The 24,672-nt window shown below is 41.2% G+C and overlaps 2 protein-coding genes across 6 annotated transcripts in view; both read left to right on the top strand.

Annotated features, from left to right (window-relative positions):
* Window positions 1–6,064, top strand: part of LOC135982663 (serine/arginine repetitive matrix protein 1-like) — a 31,047-nt gene extending 24,983 nt beyond the window's left edge. For both annotated transcript variants that reach the window (XM_065590512.1, XM_065590519.1), the window contains exon 2: window positions 1–6,064. This exon is cut by the window's left edge and continues 22,814 nt beyond it. The gene's annotated coding sequence lies outside the window, so the exon portion shown is untranslated.
* DYRK1A (dual specificity tyrosine phosphorylation regulated kinase 1A) overlaps window positions 1–24,672 on the top strand; it is a 136,158-nt gene that overhangs the window by 27,421 nt on the left and 84,065 nt on the right. For all 4 annotated transcript variants that reach the window (XM_065590474.1, XM_065590484.1, XM_065590481.1 and 1 more), the window contains exon 2: window positions 19,468–19,549. Coding sequence is in view for 2 of the 4 variants with exons in the window: in XM_065590484.1 (XP_065446556.1) it covers window positions 19,540–19,549 (10 nt within the window). In the remaining 2 variants the exon portion in view is untranslated. The remainder of the gene's footprint in view (window positions 1–19,467; window positions 19,550–24,672) is intronic.

Below are 24,672 nucleotides of genomic sequence, written 5' to 3' on the forward strand. Positions count from 1 at the left end.
CCGTACCGCCGTCGAGGCAGGGATAACAGGCGGAGACATAACAATACGCCTAACCAGGGCCAGAGTCACGGCCAGGGCAAGCCGCAGCCAGGAAATAAACCAGGCTTTTGAAGCTACGCTCGAGGACAGCGTACCATATCCAAAAAACATACCGGATCCTCCTCCTGTTTATCAAAGACCGCCTGTCCCATTTCTACCGGGCATGGTCGCGCATAACATCGGACCGATGGGTCCTGCGCACAGTGAAGGCGGGCTATACCCTCCATTTTTCCTCGCCCCCTTCCTGCCATCTCCCTTCCCCGTCCCTCTTCAGGGACCCTTCTCACGAGCAACTTCTCACGCAGGAGGTTCAGACCCTTCTCGCTGCTGGAGCAGTAGAAGAGGTCCCAACAGACCTGAGGGGAAAAGGATTCTACTCCAGATACTTCCTGATTCCCAAGGCAAAAGGAGGCCTCCGTCCTATTTTGGACCTACGTGAGCTAAACAAGTTTCTGATCAAAGCTCGCTTCCGTATGGTCTCCCTGGGAACTATTATCCCATCCCTGGATCCGGGGGATTGGTATGCTGCCCTCGATATGAAAGATGCCTATTTTCACATCGCAATCAATCCGGCCCACAGGCGATTCCTGCGCTTCATGGTCGACCAGCGCCACTTCCAATTTACAGTCCTGCCCTTCGGCCTGGCGTCAGCACCACGAGTGTTCACGAAATGCATGTCCGTGGTGGCAGCCTTCCTTCGAAAGAGAAGGATACAGGTGTTCCCGTACCTGGACGATTGGCTACTCGCGGGCAGGTCGGAGGCCGAGGTCCAATCTCACGTGAAGCTGGCCTTGCAGACGTTCGACAAGCTCGGCCTCCGGGTCAATGTGCCCAAGTCCACGTTAGTCCCCACGCAGAGGCTGGACTTCATAGGTGCAACCCTGGACTCGGTAACCGCGCAAGCGAGCCTACCAGAGGCACGGTTCATGTCAATTCACAAAGCCGTAAGTTCGGTCCAAAAGTTCCCCACGACAACGGCAAGGTGTTGCGTGCAGCTTCTGGGACATATGGCAGCTTGCACACACGTGGTCAGGCATGCCCGCCTGAGGCTCCGCCCTTTACAGTTGTGGTTCGCCCACACGCATCGCCCCAACAGAGACCCATTGGATCAAGTAGTCACGATCCCAAACCAGGTGCTCAGCTCGCTACGCTGGTGGCTCGATCGCCAACAGGTATGCGAAGGGATCCCCTTCGCTGCCCCACAGCCCACTCTGACGTTGGTAACAGATGCATCGGACCTGGGCTGGGGGGCGCACCTGGGGGAACTGCGGACCCAAGGGTTGTGGTCCAGAGAAGACAAGCTGCTTCACATCAATCTGAAGGAGCTAAGAGCGGTTCGCCTCGCCTGCCAGACCTTCCGCGCCACCATAAAGGGTCACAGCGTGGCAGTCCTGATGGACAACACTACCGCCATGTTCTATATAAACAAGCAGGGCGGGTCCCGGTCTTCTCCCCTCTGTCACGAAGCACTCCAATTATGGAACTTCTGTATAGCCCATGCGATACACCTCATTGCGACGTATCTTCCGGGAATTCAAAACGGCTTAGCAGACCGCCTCAGCCGCTCCTACCGAATGCACGAATGGACGTTGAAGCGAGACGTCCTGCATTCGATCTTCTGGAGGTGGGGCTTTCCCCGGGTGGATCTATTCGCCACCAGGGACAACAGCCAATGCCCTCAGTTCTGCTCGTTCCAGAACCTCAGCCGGGGATCATTAGCAGATGCCTTCATGATCCCATGGGGAGGGAGCCTCAGATACGCCTTCCCTCCGTTCCCACTCGTACACGAGGTTCTCCTCAAGACCCGCAGGGACAGGGCGACGATCATACTCATCGCCCCGGCCTGGCCACGCCAGCATTGGTTCACGTCCCTGCTGGAGCTGTCCATAGCCGATCCAATCACCCTCCCCCTTCATCGCGACCTAGTCACGCAAGACGAAGGTCGCCTACTCCACCCGAACCTGTCTTCGCTACATCTCACGGCATGGTATCTCTCTGGCTGAATGATGCAGAGCACAGGTGCTCTCACCAAGTTCAGCAAATCCTCCTTAATAGTAGGAAGCCCTCTACAAGAGCGACCTACCTGGCAAAATGAAAAAGGTTCTCCCACTGGTGTGAACCTCAACGCATACAGCCTTTACAAGCCTCAGTTCCGTTTATCTTGGACTACCTACTGCACCTCAAGAATCAAGGGCTTGCGCCCGCCTCAATTAGAGTTCACTTAGCCGCTATTTCGGCTTTCCATCCGGGAGAGTTGGCAGTGTCAGTGTTCTCCAACCCCACAGTGGCCCGATTCCTCAAGGGGCTGGAAAGGGTGTTCCCCTACTCGCGCCCGCCTGTCCCGGCGTGGAGTCTAAACCTAGTCCTAACAAGACTCATGAGTCCTCCCTTTGAGCCCCTAGCCACTTGCTCCCTCACGCACCTCTCGTGGAAGGTGGCGTTTCTCGTGGCCATTACGTCGGCCAGAAGGGTATCGGAATTGAGGGCCCTCTCTTCAGAACCACCCTATACAGTGTTCCATAAAGATAAGGTGCAACTGAGGCCGCACCCCAAATTCCTCCCAAAGGTGGTATCGCAGTTTCACATGGGGCAGGATATTTGCCTACCGGTGTTTTTCCCTAAACCCCATACGGACCCTCACCAACGCAGCCTACGTACCCTGGATGTCCGAAGGGCGTTGGCATTTTACCTGGAACGGACCAGGTCGTTCCGCAGAACACCCCAGTTGTTCATTGCGATTGCGGAACGTATGAAAGGCTTGCCTATCTCGACACAGCGCTTGTCGGCATGGATTGTGCATTGTATACGCACCTGTTATGAGCTCGCCAATGTTCCGGCCCCGGAGATCCGGGCCCACTCGACTAGAGCCCAAGCGTCCTCTACGGCCTTCTTGGCACAGGTCCCTATCCAGGAGATCTGCAAGGCAGCCACCTGGTCATCCATACATACGTTCACAGCCCACTACGCGATCCATCATCAGACCAGAGAGGACGCAATGGTCGGTCGGGCTGTGTTACAGTCAGTTGTATCTTGACTCCTACCCACCTCCAATGGTAAGCTTGGGAATCACCTAATGTGTAATGGACGTGAACAATCACTCGAAGAAGAAAGAACGGTTACTTACCTTCTGTAACTGTTGTTCTTCGAGATGTGTTGTTCACGTCCATTACACTTCCCACCCTCCTTCCCCTCTGTCAGAGTCTCCGGCAAGAAGGAACCGGAGGGGTCGGGTCGGCAGGGATATATATACCCTGGAGCGGTGCGCCGCTCTGGCGGGAAGGAGGGGGCCCTGCCGGCCCGACGGGAGCCGCTAAGGGAAAAAGTTTCCGACGTCCGTGCACGCGGCGCGCGTACATCTAATGTGTAATGGACGTGAACAACACATCTCGAAGAACAACAGTTACAGAAGGTAAGTAACCGTTCTTTTCCATCTGTTGGGGTAGGAAGGCTTCTGTATGACTTCTCCATCAATACCTCTTATAATGTGCGTTTTGGCAAAGCCCAGGAGAAACCAAATGCTCAATGATCTTCTTAAGACAAGTTTGGTTATCAGGGCTTTTGCATCAGAGGGCACTACAATTCATCCAGCCCAGGAGCCTTTTTCCTGGCAGCTTGGCTCATGACATGGTCCAATTCCATAGGTACCAGAAGGACTTAGAGTGATAAGCAGAATAGGTTTGAAGAGTGATACAAACCAGATTTGACCCCTTGACTAATACTGCTCAAACTACATGACAATTTTACCTCTGTCTGATTTAGCTGCCAAATAAGCTGGATTGAATTAGTCTAATTCAATTCATGACCTAGTCCAAGATAGCCCAGTGTCTCTGCAGCCTTTGTGTTAGGTTCATGTAGGGCTTAACACTATTAACCTCTATTTAACAAAATGCTATTAACTTTTCTTTAAGAAAAAGCCCTTTGTGTCATGGGATATTGGCAAAACTTTTTTGAACTGCTAGTTTAAGTTTAAGATAGGCAAGTCAGACAGGAAATAATGCACTAATATTTTACCCAGTTAAGAGATGTGATGGATTCTCTATTACTTGACACCTTTAAATTGATTTGATGTATTTCGAAGAATGATGCTGTAGCTCATCCAGAAGACATGGGCTTGAAGCAGGAACTACTAGGTGAAACTGTATGGCCTGTGTTGTTTAGAAGGTCAGACTAGATAATCAAATGGTACCCTCTGGCATAGTTTTTTCGATAGAATGTAATTTTCCTGTTGGCAGTGACTTGAGGTTGCAAAGTGAGAAAGTTTCAGTCTCTAGTGACTGATCCACCTTTTATACCGTATTTTACAAGAATAAGATGGTACCATGAACTCCATCTGAGATTCCTATCCAAAATGATAACAGATTTCACCTTAAGGAACTTATCATCCTGTTAATATGCTTACCATGCCCTTATGGTCATCCCAGTGAGGCTCTTTCCCACATATTCAACCTTTAAAGGTCCTTGGAGTTCTGTTAAATGGGCTAATGCTCTTTTATTTCCTCTGAAACTTTGATTTCCTATTCTGTAGGCAGTGAAGTAAGTCTTTGTGTGTGTGTGTACTGTGAGCTCATGCCTTAATTGAAGGGTATGGTTGTTTTAATTTTTTACAGGAAGATATTTTAAATCTATAATTAGTCATTGAAGTCCAATGAATGCTTACAAATTAATAGCAAACACAAAATCCCCACATTTTAAATCTGACTAAAAATTCATTCTCCTTTCGAATTGCTCAGCTTTTACTTTCTTGGTCTTTTGATGAAGTTGCTTTGCCTAGTTCTCCAGTCTGAATTTTTTTTTTTTTTATGGGAGATAAGGGACGTGGAATAGAAGGACCTTTCAGGCTTTCTTTATACACCTTCAAGAAGTTTAAAAAAAAAAAAAAAAGCACAAGTCAACATTTTTCCTTTTCCTCCTGCCTATCTTTGGGTTTTTATATTGCCTCAATTACCATTGCATCTAAGTACCTCTATAGTTTTTCATGTATATATCCTCAGAACACTCCTGTGAGATGATAGTACTTCAGTATTTTACAGATGGGGGGGGCTGAGATAAAGAGAAAATGAGGGGATGTCTACACCACAAGCGCTACATCAGTACAGCTGCAGCTATGCTACTGTAGTGTGGACACTTACTACAGTGACAGAACGAATTTTTCCATTGCTATAGTAAATCCACCCCCTTGTGAGGCGGTAGCTAAGTCAATTGAAGAATTATTCTGTTGACCTAGCAGTGTCTATAGTGGGAGTTAGGTCGACCGAACTAAATTGCACAGAGCATGAAATTTTTCACAGCCCTGAGTGTTGTAGCTATGTCAGCTTAAGTTTTAGGTGTAGACCAGACCAGAGTGATTTGTCCAAGGTCACACAGGAAGTCTGTGACAGTGGAGTGAATTTAATCTGGGTCTCCTGAGTCTCAGAGGTAGTTCCCTAGCGCCCGGACCATGCTTCTTTCTCTCTCTCTCTCTTTTTTTTTTAAGTCGCTTTAGTGGTTGTGTTCATACTTAATTTTCACATTTCCTGACTCTGGAGCATTCAATAATGAATCTGACTGTTCAGTTAACATAGGAGCTTTGTTTTTACATTTAATTTCTTAGCTTTTAGAAAGAGCACAGACAACTTGTGCAGCTCATCTTCAGCAGAGTGTTAGGACTCTGCTGTATTAGAGTTCCTGTCCTGGAAAGATAAGGAGATCTGGAGGCTTTGTAGAATTCTCAAAGCACCTCTACAGCATGTGGATTTGGAGCAACTTATTTTAAAGTGCTTTTAGATGACTTGAGCTACCTACAAGCAAGGAAAACTTCAACCTTTAAAAAATTTCTCTCAAAAAGTTGTTTATGAAAACAGAGAACGTGTTAAGTATTTTCCATCTTAATTGTAGCAGGTGCTGTTGATACTTGGTACTTAGAATTCCTGATGCTTTTATTATAGTAATGACTTTAAGCAAAGCCAAAACTTTTAATCTGAAATACTATAAATTTAGTTTACAAAATAGAGATTATATATTTCATCTGGCGATAATAAAAAATAAACAGAATAATTTTAGTCAGTAGACTAATAAAGAGAAATGTAAAGTATTAATTCTCTGAGAATCTTGACCTACCTATCTCATCACCTTTTCACAAATAAATAGTTACTTATTAACACAGAGGGTTTATGTGAAAACATGACTGTTTTGGAGTAGCATTGAGTTGCACATGTGGTTTAAACCCCCCTCTCCCCCACACACACTTTTTCTGGTCACTTGATTTTTAACATTAATTCTGTGAAAATTTGGGGGGGGTTGTACTTGTTTTAAGTAAAAGAATCATAATTGTGTAACTGCTTCATCATGAAAATAAGTTACATGATTACAAGGAGTTGAGGATGATGGCCAGTTTAAGCATATTGAGCTGTATACGCACTAAGTTCACATGAGATGTGGCTGTAAGAGGATAGGCATATTTTCAACAGGGTGGATAAAAACCCATGATTTAAAAACAAAAATCGGATTTTTATTTTACTTAAATTGGATTTTTTTGATAAAATACTTTTTGAGGAAAAAACCTGTATAAATATAGATACATTATAGCTCCAATGGAATAGGGATTATAAATTCTAATTCTGTGGTATGAGAAACTATGTAATGTTTAAGAAAAGTTTTGTAAACGAGTTCCAATAGTTCATGGATTAGGGACCCAATCCTATGGTGTTTCAGGGGCTTCTGTATAGATTATTTAGGCTAATCTTTCTATCTTCCCAATGGGACTCAGTGTTCAGTCTAGAAGATACCATCAGAGATGCTTTATTTTGCAGTTCTCAAACTGTGGATTTGTGTCTCCAGAGATATTTTTGCGGTTAATAAGCATGTTGTTTTTAAATAAATAATATATAGGGGTGAGAAATAACAGACCTCAACCCTATTGTCCCTCTACACATTTGTATATAGAGTCAATCCTTACCTCTCTAAAAGGGCAAAATTTCAGAAAGTTCAATGAATAGAAGATTGTTGGGAGCAAAATAGATCTCGACAAGGAGAAGTCTGGAGATAAATGTGAGAAGGGATGGATAGGCAGTAGAAACAAAAGTGAAACTGTTTGAGCATCATATTCCAGAAGTCTTGAGGTCTTTCTGTGTGTAGCCTTCATTGATCTGAGATCTGTCATACCATTTGCTCACTAGAAGGGAAAAACTATAATGGCAGCAGGCTATAAAAGAGACCCAATGTGGGACTATTTTAATGAAGTTCCTCTACCTGTGGATAAGACAGGCATGTGTGTGCAAAATGCAAACAGTGCAACAAAGAAATGCAAGGATGAAAGGAACATGTCTGAATATGCAGAATCTTCAGGTTGGTAAACTTTTTTATTTAATATTTCTTTCTTAAGGGCTGCCTGTCTTCCTTCTGGGCTATTCTTGAACTCTCATGTTTGAGCAAAAAATATAGTTGTTGTTCTATGGTACTATCATTTCAGATGCAGTAGTGATAAAAAAATAAATAGCTGAAATAGGAGATCTTCCTTTTACAATTTCACCTTTAAAGTAGTCCTGAGTGTCAATGAATGCAATGAGTAATACTAAATGAGCAGTATGGTAATAATAATTAAATAACTGCATTGACTTATTTTGTTTAGGAGAATCCATCCTCAACATACAGGCTTCTGAAGACTATCCACCTTAAGATCACCATCATTTTCTATAGTTTCAGAGTTATCTGCCAATGATAGCGTTTCAGTCACATCATGTATGTCACATAGCCACAGACAGTACATCACCTGTAGGAAAAAGGAAAAAAAAATCTCTATCATCCAGAAACAACCATAGCTAAATTTGTGATAAGAACCAGCAGATTACAAAAAGAGGTAGTTGATGGAAAAAATTGCCCCGTTTGTTTATGCAACAAACTCTCCTTTCCATATGCTTGAGAACCCACGCTTCATTAACATGGTTCAGTCATTAAGACCAGGATACAGTCCACCCAACGGAGCCGATGTCACAGGCAAATTGCTGGATAAAGTGTATGAAAGAGAAATTGAGCAGTGTGCAAAAGGTCTAGAAGGTCAAATTGTTAACCTGAATCTTGATGGGTGGAGCAACGTCCACAATGATCCTGTTGTATGTGCTTGTGTGACAAAAAAGAACGGACTGTCTTCCTTAGAGAAACAATTGATCCATCAGGAAATGCACACACACCAGAATACTTACAACAAGAAGTACCTGTAAAAGCTATAACAAACTGTGAAAAAAAATTCAAATATCTAGTACACAGCTTGGTCACAGACATTGCAGCAAATGTATCCAAGATGAGAAGAAATTATTTAGAAGAGAGTCCCAAGCTAATAACATACGGTTGCAGTGCTCATCTGATGCACCTCCTAGCCAAAGACTTCATCAGTGTTCCAGAAAGAAAGGCTAATGTTGTTGAAATTGCAAAATACTTCTGTAACAACCACTTTGCCACAGCTGCTCTGAAAAAAGTGGGACGAACCAAGCTAACTCTCCCACAAGATGTGTGATGGAATTCAGTAGTCGACTGTTTTCAGTGCTATATCAAGAACTGGCCTAATCTGATGACAGTTTGTAAACAAAATTGTGAAAAAATAGATGGCACTGTCAAAGCCGAAGTTCTCAACATTGGGCTTAAGAGAAATGTTGAACACATGCTGAGTACCCTGAAGCCTATTTCTCTAGTCTTGAACAAAGTGCAGGGAAATAGCCGTTTTATTGCCGATGCTGTTGAAATTCGGAAGGAACTGAGTGAGATCTTAAAAAGAGAAATATGCAATGACAGAGTTAAATTACAAGCATTAAAAAACATAAATGGGTCAAGCACTATCTCCCGCTCATTTTCTTGCAAATATTCTCACTACTCGGTACCAGAGTCAAACCTTAACTGGTGAAGAAGAGGAGTTGGCTATGACATGGACATCCGGCAATCATCCCTCCATAACGGCAACTACAATAAACTTCAGAGCTAAGGGTAAACCATTCAAGAAATATATGTTTGCAGATGATGTTTTAAAGAAAGTCACACCAGTGAACTGGTGGAAGTCACTTAAGCACTTGGATTCAGAGACTGTTGAAGTGATAATCTCACTTTTAACAGCAGTAGCTTCTTCTGCCGGTGAAGGAAGAATATTTTCTTCCTTTGGACTAATTCATTCAAAATTAAGAAATCGTTTGGGACCTGAAAAAGCAGGAAAGCTTGTTTTTCTTTTCCAGATTATGAACAAACAGGAAAATGAAGGTGAAGTCGACTGAGTTAGCTGCAGAAGCCAATATTTTAAGTTTCTCATGTTGACCTGGCTGACATAGTCAATTTAATTTTTGTTTAAAAAAAAATTTCATTTAACTGTTTTAGTTAAAAACAATTTTAACAAAAACAAACGTGAATGTTTAACTAAATTCAAAAATTCATATGCGTGTTTTCTTAAATTATTATATGTTTGCTGTTGAAGAAAAAAGTCCAGAATACATAACGTTGTTGTTTCGGTTAAATAAAACAATTTAAATGTCTGTATGGTGATGGTCTCCTCCTAATACAGCATGGCAAGAAAATCCTCCAAATATTAATGATTAACCTGTTGAATTGGAGATAGTTCACCTCCCAATTATTTCATAAATATCTGCTTCTATTATCTTTCGTAAATGAAATAACCAAACAATCATTCATTTTCTGATATAGCTGTAAAACTAATCTGTAAAGTTTTCAAAATAAATCACTTTAAAAATGTATAGTGTGTACCCTCTAAAAATGAAACCTACATCTATCTCTGAGTTGTGAAGCATATGTATTTAGGTTATAAAAACCAACAAGTGCATAAAAACAATGCACTTTTATGTAGATATCCATGATTAAATCGAGTTGTCCTTACTAGTGATTTAAATCAAATCAACCTGGTTTTCAATGGTTCTTCTAGCCCATACCACTTTCCCTTTGTGTTCACCCATCCACAAATATGTCTTAAACTAATTTATATGGCAATATTAAGAATTATTTTTGTTGCCTTAATTTGGCAAATTCCAGGTCTTTGTGCTTATTAATTCTTATCAGGTTTTATAGATAGGCCCCTACTAAATTCATGGCCATAGAAAAACGCATCATGGACCATGAAATTTGGTCTTTTTTGTACTTTTACATTATACTACACAGATTTCACGGGGGAGACCAGCGTTTCTCCAACTGGGGGGTTCTGACCCAAAAAGGGGCTGGGGGGAGACTTGCAAGGCTATTTGCCACCCTTACTTCTGGGCTGCCTTCAGAGCTGGGCGGCCGGAGGGCGGTGGTTATTTGTCAGGCACCCAGCTCTGAAGGCAGCACCCGCCAGCAGCTGTGCAGAAGTAAGATTAGGAATATAACAACCTCCCTACTATAACCTTGCAACTGCCCACAACTCATTTTTGGGTCAGGACCCCTAAAATTACAACACTGAAATTTCAGATTTAACTAGCTGAAATCATTAAATTTATGATTTTTAAAATCCTATGGCTGTGAAATTGACCAAAATAGACTGAGTATTTGATAGGGCCCTAATTAAAGAATAATGTTGGTGTGTGTGTTTTAAGTACAGGCACATAGATACGACTAAAGGGAGATAGTAGTTTGCTTGGACTGCAGACATGCTTTGCATCTGATGTGTCCTTAAAAACGTAGACTGTTTTTTTAATTTTTCTAAGCTCTCAGTTGAGAGCTATTAAGATGCTGAAGTTGATGCTCCCTACGTAGTATATTTACGGCTGCTATAGTGTGTCCAGAGTAGTGACCCTTCTATTCTGGAAATCAGTCTCTCCCCCCCCCCCCCACCCCCACCCCCACCCAGCTCAGACTAAGCCTGAGTTTGACCTTCAGGACATATATTAAGACCTTTCTCAAGCTTCTCCTGAAGGGGGAAGTTGAATAGTGAAGATTCAGACTTTATTGTGGTGGATAGTCCCTTTTGGTGGTGGTGCTGCTGTATGTCAAATTAGATTTGTTTTCAGTTTTGTGCACATAAAGCTATGATATAGCAATAATTGCTATATATAGTTTGTGTATTTTTTGAAGTACAATTAAGATAGTTTGATTGCTATCTAAAATGGAGTTAAAACTGTGGTTCGTGAAGCACTTGGTGATGGCCTAATGATAAACTGTCAAGAAACATGGTGTTCACTCCTCTTTACTTCTGTCTGCTTATACAGGCATCCTCCGGCTTTACAGTAAGCCTTTTTTTCCTAAAAGGATAAAACACCTTATTAAAGACAGTCAGAATTTGAAGGATGCTTTTCTAATATTACTTCTCCCTGTAAGTATTTGCTCTAATTGCATAGGGAAGTTGCTTGCTCATAAATTGTAAGTAAGGTTATCCACATTATTGAATGTTTGAGACTCCCTGACCTAGAATCTGCCAGCTGTAAAGTTCCAGAATTCTAGGTTTACATGATGAAGAAAATGCATTTGTAGTCTTTAGTGATCAGACTATTTTAAAAATGTAAACAATTTATTAAAACAATAGAGATCAAATATCCTGTTAGTCACTGAATTAAACTTTTTAAATTTGAACATTTTAATTATTTTGTAGTCCATATTCACACTAGGAAAATCATGTTTAAAAATGCTAGCTAATGAGAGAGCTGGTTGTGGTGGAGCCTAGAGTTGCCCATTACCAGTTAATATGCTTTTAAAGGTGTTAAACTCTGTCTACACCAGTGTTTTGAAAGCATGTTAGCTTTTTAACATGACCTATTTTTCTAGGCTGGACATGGCCATAGGGGACCTACTAGAAATCCCAGGATTAGTTTCTCATTTTTATCTCCCCAGGCTGACAGGATCTGTAAGTGCTATAGTGATAATACGTGTAGTCTCTGAAGGAAGGAAGTTCTTCTTCTTTGACTTTAAATAGTGATCACTACCCCCCCCTCCCCATACAGCTTAAGACACCCATCTATGTTATAAGTAAATTTTGTTTCTGTAGGTGGATCCTGGCACTTACTTGATCTAGTTAAAATGCACAGTTGATTTGTATTCATACATAATTTTTTTTATTAGCATGCCACGTGACAACTATATTTGTGTCCCCACATCTACAAAGCTGCGTTATCTTTTCTGTATGAGGGAAGCCTTTTCCTTAATCCAAGAGCCCCAGGATGTTTGTGATTAAAGACTTTTGTCAGTGCCTTCTCTTGAGGAAGTCAAAGTCCTGACTTTTTCCCAGGACAGCTACCTTTATCAGAAGGCCTCTAAGAAGAAACTCTTTCAGTGCTGGGGGAAAAAACCCTTTGTTGCTTCCCATTTCATAAAGATATCATGGAGATCCATGGGAAGAAAGAACGTGTCTCCTCTGCCCTTTCCAAGGTAATGTACTGATTTTGACTCTTCAGATGCTGCTGTAAGACCTGGGAATTCCCTTTCATCAATAAATTTCCTCTCTCCAATTGATGTATCTTGTTGCTCAAACAGTCATCTCTTGTAATAGAGGGTTGGTTGGTTCCTGTCAAACAAATGAAGAAAATCAGTGTCAAACTCCACTTCATGACATATTTTCTGTGTGATGCCTCCTTGAATGCAGTCACTCTGGTGGTCTTCTTACTCATCACAGGCTTCACTGATAGAAGAGCTTTATGGCTCTAACCATGGTTGGAGGAATTTGTATGAAACTTGCTCATTACTCCATTTAAAGTCAAGAAGTTCTTTTAAAACAAAACTCTGGGAAGCTCCTTTGGGTCAATGATGGAATGGGGGAAAAGTCTTACTGTTTTTTTAGACACATGATATGATGACAGCTGTGCATCTTATTACATAGGGATTTTTTTATATCAGTTTTAAATCATTTTTCATTTCTTAGTTTATAATGGTCTGTTTTTCTATATGAAATCTTCAATTCTGGAGATCAAATCTACAGCAAGAGATGGATTCTTCAGCAAATTTCACAGCACAGCTGTAGAATCGCACAATATGTGGAGCCCTACCTAGAATGGGATGAAATGATTTACAGTATTCTCTTAATTGTTCTCTGTGGTAATGCAAGATTACTTGTGTGCTATCACACTATACATTTTAATACATGAAACACAGAAACTCAATATACTGTTAGTACAATTACACACGAACTTGTATATCAAATACCATCTTCTAAAGAAATCATGTAGGAAGTACACGTTAACCAGAAAAAGACGAATCCAGAATTGTTTTTTCAATATATAACTTAAGAATGGCCGTACTGGGTCAGACCAAAGGTCCATCCAGCCCAAGTATCCTGTCTACCGACAGTGGCCAATGCCAGGTGCCCCAGAGGGAGTGAACCTAACAGGTAATGACTCAGTGATCTTTCTCCAGCCATCTATCACCACCCTCTGACAAACAGAGGCTAGGGACACCGTTCCTTACCCATCCTGGCTAATAGCCATTAATGGACTTCACCTCCATGAATTTATCCGGTTCTCTTTTAAACCCTGTTCTAGTCCTAGCCTTCACAACCTCCTCAAGCAAGGACTTCCACAAGTTGGCTGTGTGAAGAAGAACTTCCTTTTATTTGTTTTAAACCTGCTGCCCATTAATTTCATTTGGTGGCCCCTAGTTCTTGTATTATGGGAACAAGTAAATAACTTTTCCTTATTCACTTTCTCTACGTCACTCATGATTTTATATACCTCTATCATATTCCCACTTAGTCTCCTCTTTTCCAAGCTGAAAAGTCCTAGCCTCTTTAATCTCTCCTCATATAGGACCCGTTTCAAACCCCTAATCATTTTAGTTGCCCTTCTCTGAACCTTTTCTAATGCCAGTATATCTTTTTTGAGATGAGGAGACCACATCTGTACGCAGTATTCAAGATGTGGGCGTACCATGGATTTATTTAAGGGCAATAAGATATTCTCTGTCTTACTCTCTATCCCCTTTTTAATGATTCCTAACATCCTGTTTGCTTTTTTGACTGCCGCTGCACACTGCGTAGAAGTCTTCAGAAAACTATCCATGATGACTCCAAGATCTTTTTCCTGATTAGTTGTAGCTAAATTAGCCCCCATCATATTGTATGTATAGATGGGGTTATTTTTCCCAATGTGCATTACTTTATATTTATCCACATTAAATTTCATTTGCCATTTTGTTGCCCAATCACTTAGTTTTGTGAGATCTTTTTGAAGTTCTTCAGTCTGCTTTTGTCTTAACTATCTTGAGCAGTTGAGTATCATCTGCAAACTTTGCCACCTCACTTTTTACCCCTTTCTCCAGATCATTTATGAAGAAGTTTGAGCAACTTCCACTACTTAAACAGCTAAAATATATTCATTTACCACCACACAGAAATAACTCCTACTGCAAAGTATCCAGATTTCATAAACGTAATTATAACTTGTTTCCAATGTGAATTTCAGATGGAAATGTTTCCAATTATCCCATAAACATAACTCTTTAATAGTCATTGTAATATTCAGTAAGCTCATTAAACGTTGCTAAGACAAGCATGTTGGTTTAAGATTTCAACGGCAGTCAAACAGTAGTTTTGAATATTTCAGCTGATACAGCTGGGGGATGGGCAGCTGCTGCTGAAGCATCTCTTTGCCTCCACTGCATGGGGGATGGGAATGTAAACAGAGCAGCATGACTTGCTGTTGTAACCAGAATCTTAACTCCATGCTTATAAACCTGACTATACTGCTTTCGTTTAACAACATAAAACTCCACTGTCGTCCCCAGTTTTATTGTACATTGTCTAGTCAACCAATCACTAAAGCCAACTTAACATTTTTATATGTTGTCAGGATAGGAGCATAAAAAAATTCTGCTGGAATTCCATATACCTAGAATCACTAGATTACTAATAAAGATTTCATTTTCTTCTTGAGATGGTTATTAATAATCTCTAGAACTATAGCCCTAGTTAGAAATTTATTCTATCCTTTGATTAGCTATCAAAAACGCTTGCTAATCCTTACACAGTTTTTGTATTGTTTCCTGTATTTGAGGTGAAAATAACAAGGGACTAAGTAGTGAAAGCTAATTCTAGTTAGAATCATATTAACTGGACAATGTGGGATTTATTTTCAAAATATTTACTACTTTTTTGTGTGACTTGAGGGATATGTGGCTACAGAACAGACTTTTTAAAAGATTCAGAATAGCATCACCTGAATTAATAAACAGGCATAGATGGCGTCTTTCTAGCTTCTACTATGATAGCTACACATCATATTAGTCCTCTCTTTGCCTGGGTTGAACTCGGATAAGAAAGATATGTTTGTGTTGCACAGTAGAGACTGACTACACATACTGTCATTATCAGAACTGCAGCTCAAGTTGAAGTCCGATTTAAAATACAAACGTGAAATACTATGTAAAACTAGTCATACAAAATTTATTCACTGAGGGCAAGTAATCTCTTTTGGAACAGTGAGTTAAAATTTTAGTTTTCTCACCATCAGAGTGGTGGTAATGGTGAAGTAGACTGTGTTAGACTTGGTAAATTTTCATAACAATTTTGCAAGTTTGATCTATTGGTGCTCATTCATAAATTTACAAAATATTTAACTCAGAAATGTATATAAAAATTTGCTATGAACATACAAAATATAAACTAAATTGAAAGCTTGTGTTATGGGTGAACTATGAGTAAGGATACTTTTTAGTCACAGGTATTTTTAGTAAAAGTCATGGACAGGTTACGGGCTGTAAACAAAAATTCATGGCCTGTAACGTGTCCATGACTTGTACTATATACCCCTGACTAAATCTGGGGGAGGGGGGCGGCCTTGGGGGTGTTCGGGGAGAGCGGCCTGGAACCCCCTGCAGGTGCTTGGTTGGGGGAGGGGGGAAGTGGGAGGGAGGCGGCCTGGAACCCGCGCTGATGTTGGGAGGGCGGGAGGGGGTTGGCGGGGCTGGCAGGCTCCCTAGCTGACTTCGCACCTCCCTGGAAGTGGCAAGATCCCTCCGCTGCTAGGTAGAGGCGTGGCCAGGCAGCTCTGCGTGTTGCCTCCTCTCCGAGCGCTGACTCCGCAGTTCCCATTGGCTGGGAACTGTGGCAATGGGAGCTGCGGAGGCTGTGCGCAGAGCCCCCCAGGCTGTGCCTCCCCCCTAGGAGCCGAGGGATGTCGCCACTTCCAGGAAGTATTCCCCACCCCCCACCCCCCGAGCTAAGCTCCCAGGGCCCTCACCCCCTCCCATGCCCCAGCACTGAGAGCCCCACACAAACTCCTGCTGCTGCTGGGTGAGGGGGAGGCCCAGCAGCCCTCTGGCCCGCTGCACCGGCCACTGCAGAGGTCACGGAATCTGTGACTTCCATGACAAACTTTCAGCCTTAACTATGAGTCAGTCAAGTTTAAGGTGAATTAGACCAGTCTTGAACTGGCCAACACTCAAAGCCTGTAGATATCTGAAAGGGATGCAACCAATTTGAAACCTAGTTGTATTCACCTATTTTAATCCCAATATTGCTCTGCAAAAGACTCGCACTAAAATGACCCCAGGCACAGCTTTGTAAAATGTACAAAATAACCTAAAAAGAGAATATTTCAGTTGCATGGGTGGTTAATTTTGAAACCTAGAGATGACCTATCCACTGCTGATTGTTTTAGGGCTAGTCTACACTACCTGCCCGGATCGGCAGGTAGAAATAGATCTCTCGGGGATTGATTTATCGCGTCTGATATAGACGGATAAATCGATCCCCGAATCGATGCGCGTACTCCCACCTCATCAGGAGGAGTAAGCGCTGTCGATGGGGGAGCTGCGGTGGTCGATTTGCTGCTGTCCTCACAGTGGGGTAAGTCGAATAGGATACGTCGAATTCAGCTACGCTATTTGCGTAGCTGAATTTGCATATCTTAAATCGTTCCCCCCCCCCCCCCCCCCAGTGTAGACCTAGCCTTAGTTGGAACATCCAGCTAATGTGCTTATTCCACAATACCAAACCACCTAGCCTTCAAAAACTAGTGCCTTTTGACTTGTTTGAAGACATTTGGATTAGAAGTAAGCTGTTTGAAAAGTCAAATAATGTGAGCAGTATGCTATTTTCTACTAAATGTTCAATGTACTGTGCACCAGGTATACAAGCAAGCAGGTTGTGTAAAACTGGAGTTGCCTATATTGATTTACACATTGATATAAAATGTATGTAATATTTTTATTTAAATGTTTGATTCAGTGTATACCTTAGATTATGTATTGGTTGTTCGGATAAATTTTACTTTGTAAATTAGATAAAACACGTTACCCTGTATTTGTGTGATCAAATATTGGTTGAGTATCACTCTTGTTAGGTCTTTAAGGATGGAAACAACCAGTAATTTTGAAATTTATTATAAACAAAATATACAAAGATTTTAAATGCAAAAATCTGCTAATGCATTCTTATGGTTGAGGTTTTATTTTATCTTTTTAGTTCCATTTATACATAAAAATATATGAGAACCTATGCCATTGTCCCTGGCACCCTTGAAAGCAGTAAAGTATACAAATGTACTTTTTTAAATGTACGAGAATCAAATTCACCATATGGCTTCCACAGCAATTATAACTTGGCCACTTTTCACACATGTAATCTTGTATTACTGTGTATTATCGTAACTTACATGTATATATTGAACAATAAAAGTTAAGATTTTTATACTGTAATACCAAAAATGTATGTTCAGGGTAGTTACAGTTGCTTGTAAGAACCATAATTTTGAATTCCCTCAGTAGTATGTATTCAGGATCTTGTCCTAGAAAGTAAGGGTAGATAGAACTTGCAAGCTTGGGTCCTTACTATTGATATTTTGACACATTAGTAGTCCTTGGCATTTTACTTAATTTTGTTTTCCATTTAAAATACTATATATTTACGTATGCTATCTTTTTAAATTTGGCAGATTGTTTCCCTATAATATGTCTGTATGAACCAACATCATTGTCAATGTAGCTCCAAGAATAGGCTGCTGCAGATATAGAATAAAGGAGCACAAGAGAGTGATTTTCTGTTGGGTTCTACACCAATATCTGGTCAATTGTATGTTTGTTAGGTGGTTTGATTTTGCTGTTATGTAGTCTCGGATGATTCTACTCTAAGAAGGTAAGAATGGCCATACTGGCTCAGACTAGTAGTCCATCTAGTCCAGTATCCTGTCTTCCTGGCATTGGCTTCAGAGGGAATGAAACAGAACAGACAATCATTGAGTGATCCATCCCCTGTTGTCCACTCCCGCTTCTGGCAGTCAGAGGCTAGGGATATCAGGGCATGGGATTTTAAGAATGTATGCTTCTCAAGTTCAGATTTACATGTTAAACGTAGACCCATTGGCATCAGTGTATCAAGGACTATTGATCTAAATGTTGCACGTTTTTGACTGCTGTGCCCTAGATCTGTAAGGAGGAATATAGGGATTTGGTGTATGCTACAGGAGAATTGCTATTAGAAGTTACAAAATAGTCTTTCTATAGAGAATAGAGGTCCTTCCAGAAACTGCTGTTAAGCTAGACAGTCTTTCAATCATTTATGAAAGCTTCCATTGAGTCTTGTGCAACAGTATTGAGCAAACAAAGTTAATCTGTAATAAGTAAAAAATTATAATAAAAAGAATCCATGTAGCCCTGTTTGCTGATGCAAAGTTTTGTGTATGACAAAGATAGTTGATCCTTTTAAAACTTTTATTTAAATTTGTTCTTTGAGGAATGCTTTGATTGTTATAGAACATCAGTGAAGCTGTGGTGAAAATGTTTTCTATGGTGCTAATTATAGTTCATGAACTCTGTTGCTTGATTCCTGTCTTTTGTCCGATCCAGTAGTAAAATGTAGTACTTTAAACACTAGATGCTCTAAATTTCTTTTTTTAAACAGTTAAAGTTAAACACAAGTTTAAATTCTAAAGTATCAAGTTTTAGTTATCCCATACACCTCCAGATTTAAAATGATGAAATGTGGACTTTTAAAATTATTATTCTATTAGTGTCTAGAGGCCTCAGTCAAGATGGGTATGCCATTGTGCTCATATGTAGTAAGAGATGGTCCGTATCCTAGAAGCTCAGTTTAATTTGAAACACAATGCAATAAGTGAATTTGACATACAAAAAAGGAAATGTGTGGAGGGATGAAGACTAAGGGTAATTAAAATTACATCATAGCATTGCACAATTTAATGGTTCTAAATCATTTTACTTCTAAAAAAAATTTTAAATTGGTCATCTCTGAAAGTTGGGCACTGTCTGATTTGTCACTTACAATTGGGAATAGAACCCAGGTCTCCTGATTTCTAGTATTTTATACAGTAACAGGTAGGCACTTCTTCCTTCCATGTAAATATACGATTTCTTTGAAGTTATGTTTGTCCTGCACTAGCACCTAGAGGCCAGTGACTAGGGTCCCGTTGTACACACACGTAGCAAAAAGACTGTTCCGTCCCCAAAGATTTTAAAGCTTAGATCCTTTATTAGAAATGGATTATCAGGGTAATTGCATCTTGTATTTTTGCCTCTTGTTCTAATCTATTTTTCTTCATTTTACAGTGTTGTGTTTTGCTGCTGGACTCTCCCCTGCCACCCACCCCCACAGGATGATATGAGACTTGAAAGAAGACGATGCATACAGGTGATTCTAGTTTTGAAATTCCTGTAGAAAGAAAGATCTATATTGATATTCTGATGTTCTATTCTTTCTTTGGATTTTTTTCCTATCCCCCAAAACTGCATCATTACAACCTTCATAAAACATATTTACAAAAGGAGTAGAAATCATTGATCTTTTGGAGATTACTTTCTAGAAATTATAGTTTGAAATGTCCAGTAGAAAAACCGCTTTCCTGAATGTAGATTCTTTTCCAGTTTTCTCTAAATAGATGGCCAGGCAGTCAAAGTGCTGGGAAAGCATATTGCTTTATTTTAAGTCCCCTTGTTTTTGTTAATATTCCTCCTTTCATACTTTTCCCAGTTACAGATTTCCAGTTGTGATGTGTTGTGTAATTATTTGTATATAAATTTTAATGTTAAAATAATGTATTATTTTTGATCACTATTTAAAAAACAAAACAAAAGTATGCATCTGACAAACTATTTTAAGCAAGAAAATAGTTAACACTACTTCATCTTTAATCACTATTGGACCTAGATTTTGTAAGGGTTTCACAAGAGTTGATGTAGCCCTCAACTGTTTGCAATATACAGCCATTCTTCAAGCTGATGCTTTGTTTTGGAGCTTTTTTTTAAATTGGAAGTTCTAAAATCAGTGTGATTAAAAAAAAAATATCTTTCAAAACCTTTCCAGAAATCATACGCTTTTTTGGCTATGTGGATCTCTCAAAACTTGTATATTTTGTTTCAACCCGAAGGGCATTACTATGGCCAAGCCTCAAATCCCATGAAATGGGATACATAATGGGGAAAAAAAACAAATGAAGCAAAGTAGATTCCTTGGATTGGATTGGAGCAGGAATGTAACTGCTTGGTTGCAATTAGTTTTACATTCTCACATTCCTAAGTGACATAACTATGCCAACAATATTTTGTGGTATACCCCGGCCTAAGTGCTCGCATAAGGATATCCAAAAACAGTATTGAGAATCCACTCCTGTTTTAAGGCTACCACAAGCACCTTGGTGAATAAGCATGTTTGGGAGATCATACCATGCTAATGGTGACCGCATAGAGATGGGATAGTTATCATGTTTGGGCAAATTCAAATACTTATGTGTGTGGATCGAAATCTGTGGCCATGTTTAATAAGGAAATAAGTGTCATGGGTTTTTTTGTTTTTGTTACTGTGCAACAGAATTTATCAAGTATTAACTCCTTAATCTCAGAGCCACCTATATGGTTAGGACAGAGATCAAAGTGGATAAATTACATATTTTATGTATGTTGATCATCCTGTATTCAGAATGAAGTTATTTTGAGTGCATCATGAGATGAGCTGTGGAATGATAGATGTTTGAAATGTTGAGGACTGGAAGATTCTGAGCTGCTGTATGTTACATTTTAAAACTTCTTATTCTGAAGTTGATAGAAAGTGTAATAATACTATATCTTACTTCAGTCTACAATTGTAAAACACTGCTCGCTGGAAGGGGAACAAAGCCAAAGTAGTGCTCCTTCAGACATTGTATTACAATGTTGGTGTTCTACAGAGGTGTGGGGTTTTTTTTGTTGTCAGTTAGATTGCTTATTAAAAGTATTTGGAGAAAGTTTGAACACAAACATTTTGGGAAATAAAGAATTCAGAGCTGGAATTACAGATTTGTAAAATATTTGGGTGTTGGTTTTATGTTATAGGAAAAAAAAATGACAGTATGTAGGGTTGGACTGTGCCGTCTATGGGTGATTGTTTCTTACATAGTATTTTAACTGCTAATTTTATTAAATGTAATATATAAATGTTTATACACTGCACCTGTTTTAAAAGAGGATAACTGTTGTGCTATATTATGAACAGCAAGATCTAATATTGCTGCTTCAATTTTTGTAAATTATCTGTTCTTTGAATGATTGTCCACAAATATTCCGCTTCTTGTACACATCTGAATGAGATCAGAGTCTTTTGAATAACAGGTTTCAGAGTAGCAGCCGTGTTAGTCTGTATCCGCAAAAAGAAGAACAGGAGGACTTGTGGCACCTTAGAGACTAACAAATTTATTAGAGCATAAGCTTTCGTGGACTACAGCCCACTTCTTCGGATGCATCCGAAGAAGTGGGCTGTAGTCCACGAAAGCTTATGCTCTAATAAATTTGTTAGTCTCTAAGGTGCCACAAGTCCTCCTGTTCTTCTTTTTTTGAATAACAGTGTCTTCTGGGGCCATGCTGCACCTTCGAGCCCTCTGGTCACCCTGAAGCTGAGGATAAAAGAGCAGTGCGGCAGCAATCACTCCCCAGTTCTTTCTTACTGCTCATGGCTATGATACAGAACATCTATAGTGTCTGCATCTCTGTATGCTGTACACTTTTTCTTTCAAGATAGATAGTTATAGTTTTATTCTTTTAGTCCATTGACTTTAAAAAATTGATTTTAGGGTCTTCGAGTCCATGTGCTGCCTTCGAAACCAGGACCTGCCTGTCCATGGTGGAGACAAATCCCCTGGATTAAAGGTCTTCCCCTCTTTCAGTGGAAAGAGCCCCATCAATGATGGAGACTCCAAGTGCTTCTTTTGTCTGGGGCAAGTGCACATATCATGAAAGTGCTCTATAGCTGCTTTTTGGAAAGAAGCCGGAGTCCAGGGAGTCTTCACTCAAGCTTTTCCTCCTCAAAAGCTCAGTGAGGGCTTTCTTGGCACTGGAAGGCAAGAAGACTGTTTTTACCAGACCACCTCTCAGAGCTCCCCAGTTAAGCCATCTGTCTACTGTGGGTTCCAGAGCCCATTTGAGGTTGAGGAAGTTCCATTTCAGTGGTACGGAGTTGGTCAGTACCTCCTTCATCTCTTCAGCCCAACCCTTTGATGAGAGAGGATGGAAGGAGCATCACTCTTGAGGTGACTAGAGAAGGAGATCCTCCCTCTCTGGATCTGAGCAGATCCAGCCTAGGAGGCAGTTTGAGGCCCAGATCAGGTCCTACTGATGCCTCAGCACCAAGCAGCCATTGACCAGCCTCTGCACATGTTCCAGAACCTGTCGGTATATTTGGTACTGGCGACTGAGGATCAAAGTGCTCGGCGCTGAAACAGTCAGCACAGACACATTCTGCACTGAAACCAACAGTATAGAAGTGCTCTTTGGACCTCCTGGCACCAACACTGTAAGCCCTGGCACCAGAAAAGTGTGATCTGACAGATAGTTTGCCTTCAATACTGAAAACGAATACTGACTTCTGCTCTGTGGTACCGACCACTCTTCCTGAGTCTTTGCCCCGGAGCCTCTTTGTGGTACTAATGTGGTTCATGTTACTAGTAGATTTAGTATAGGACCAACCTGCCCCTCCATTGTTGTCCTCCACTAAGAAACTTCCTATGCTAGTATCAGCACTTCCAGCACAGGAGCTGCTGGTTACTTTCAAATTCTCAAGTGATCTACACCACCCTTGGAGGATGGTATATTCTTTCTCCTCTACCTAGGAGGACCAGTGTGATACGTCTGCCTTAGTCCCTAGACCCATACAACTCTAGGCTGTCTGAAAAGGCATTCAGAGACTGTCCCTGTAAACCCTCCTGTGGGAACAACCATGAGCAATATCCTGCATGGTACCTCTCATGGTCTGAACCTTGTTTTTCCAGAATCCCATGCAGTCAGGCCCCTTCTGGGCCCAAAGGTGGGGAATGGGATCCCACTGCCTCTCAGACAACTAGAGCAAGGTCACCCTGCCCTCATAGACCTCAAGATGGTCACCACACTCACTGGCACCTCATGTACCTGATGCAGAGAGCGAGTAGAAGGACTTACACGAAACTGAAGGCCAACCTGTCCCAACAGCGATCTCATCCTCTTCACCTAATGAGGCAGTTACCATGGTGGTTCTAAACCAGCCTGTAGATTACTGGATCTTTGAGGAACTTCTCAGGAGGATGGCTGACACTCTGGAAACCCCAGTTGAGATTGTGTGACTTCTTCTCATAGACTACAAGGCCAGAAGGGACCATCAGGATCATCTAGTTTGACCATCTGGACATTGCAGGCTACAAAACCTCACCAGCCCATTCCTGTAATAGACCCATAACCTTTGGCTCAGTTAGTGAAGTCCTGAAATCATGCTTGTAAGACTTCAAGTTACAGAGAATCCCCCATTTATACTAGTTTAAACCTGCAAGTGGCCCTGGGCGAAACCCCCCTGGGTCTCTTGCACTAACTTCTTGACACCCTGTACTTGTTGGCCCCTGGTAGATTGGCAGTGCAATCATGTATGGTCATTAATGAACCCCAGTATGCAAGACCTCTTTCGCAGATGGGAGTGCCTGACTTTAGAGCTGTTTGCATCCGACCAGAATGTCAAATGCTCCAGAGGGGGAGCCAGTCCGAGCTCTCTGCCTTTCTGATTCCATGGGCACTGGGACTCATGTATACCTACCCTCCAATTCCCCTGATACCCAGAGTCCTCAAGAAGATCACAGAAGACACAGTTCAAATGATGATCCTAGCCCTGGAGTGGCCCAGATAGTTTTGGTTCTCAGACTTCATGAACCTGTCAATATGGCTTCAACCACGCTCTCACATACCTGGATATTAGCAGGCAATTGCAGGGGCAAGTCCCGCACCTATAGATATCTCTCCATCTCACAGTCTGGATGCTGGCTAGATGATATCCACTGACAGATTTTGCTATTTAGCAGTTCAAAACATCCTGGTTTTCAGCAGAAAGGACTCCACCAGACTGAACTATACTGCTAAATGGAAGAGATTCTCTATCTGGTCCTTGGAGAATTGTCTCTCCCTCGGATGCATCTCTGTCTGCCATCCTGGACTGCCTACTTGCCTTAAAGTAGGACCTTTGGACCTTTTCATTAGCTCCATAGAGTGCTTCTCTTGGTGATCTCTGCTCACTATCCCCCCAGCGGAGGGTCACACTGTGTTTTCTCAGTGTCTAGATTTCTTAAGGTCTCATTCATGTCTGTCTCCTGAGATCTCACCATTGTTCTAACAGGTTTAATGGGACCCCCTTTTGAGTCTTTGCTGACTTGCTCTTTGTAACACCTCTCTATGAAGACCACATTCCTACTGGCCATAACCTCAGCCAAAAGGATAGGAGAGATTCAAGCCCTTATTATGGTCAGGCCACTTTATGCAGTTTTCCATGGTTGC

The sequence above is a fragment of the Chrysemys picta genome, chromosome 1 (assembly GCF_011386835.1).
Source record: "Chrysemys picta bellii isolate R12L10 chromosome 1, ASM1138683v2, whole genome shotgun sequence".
NCBI lineage: Eukaryota > Metazoa > Chordata > Testudines > Emydidae > Chrysemys > Chrysemys picta.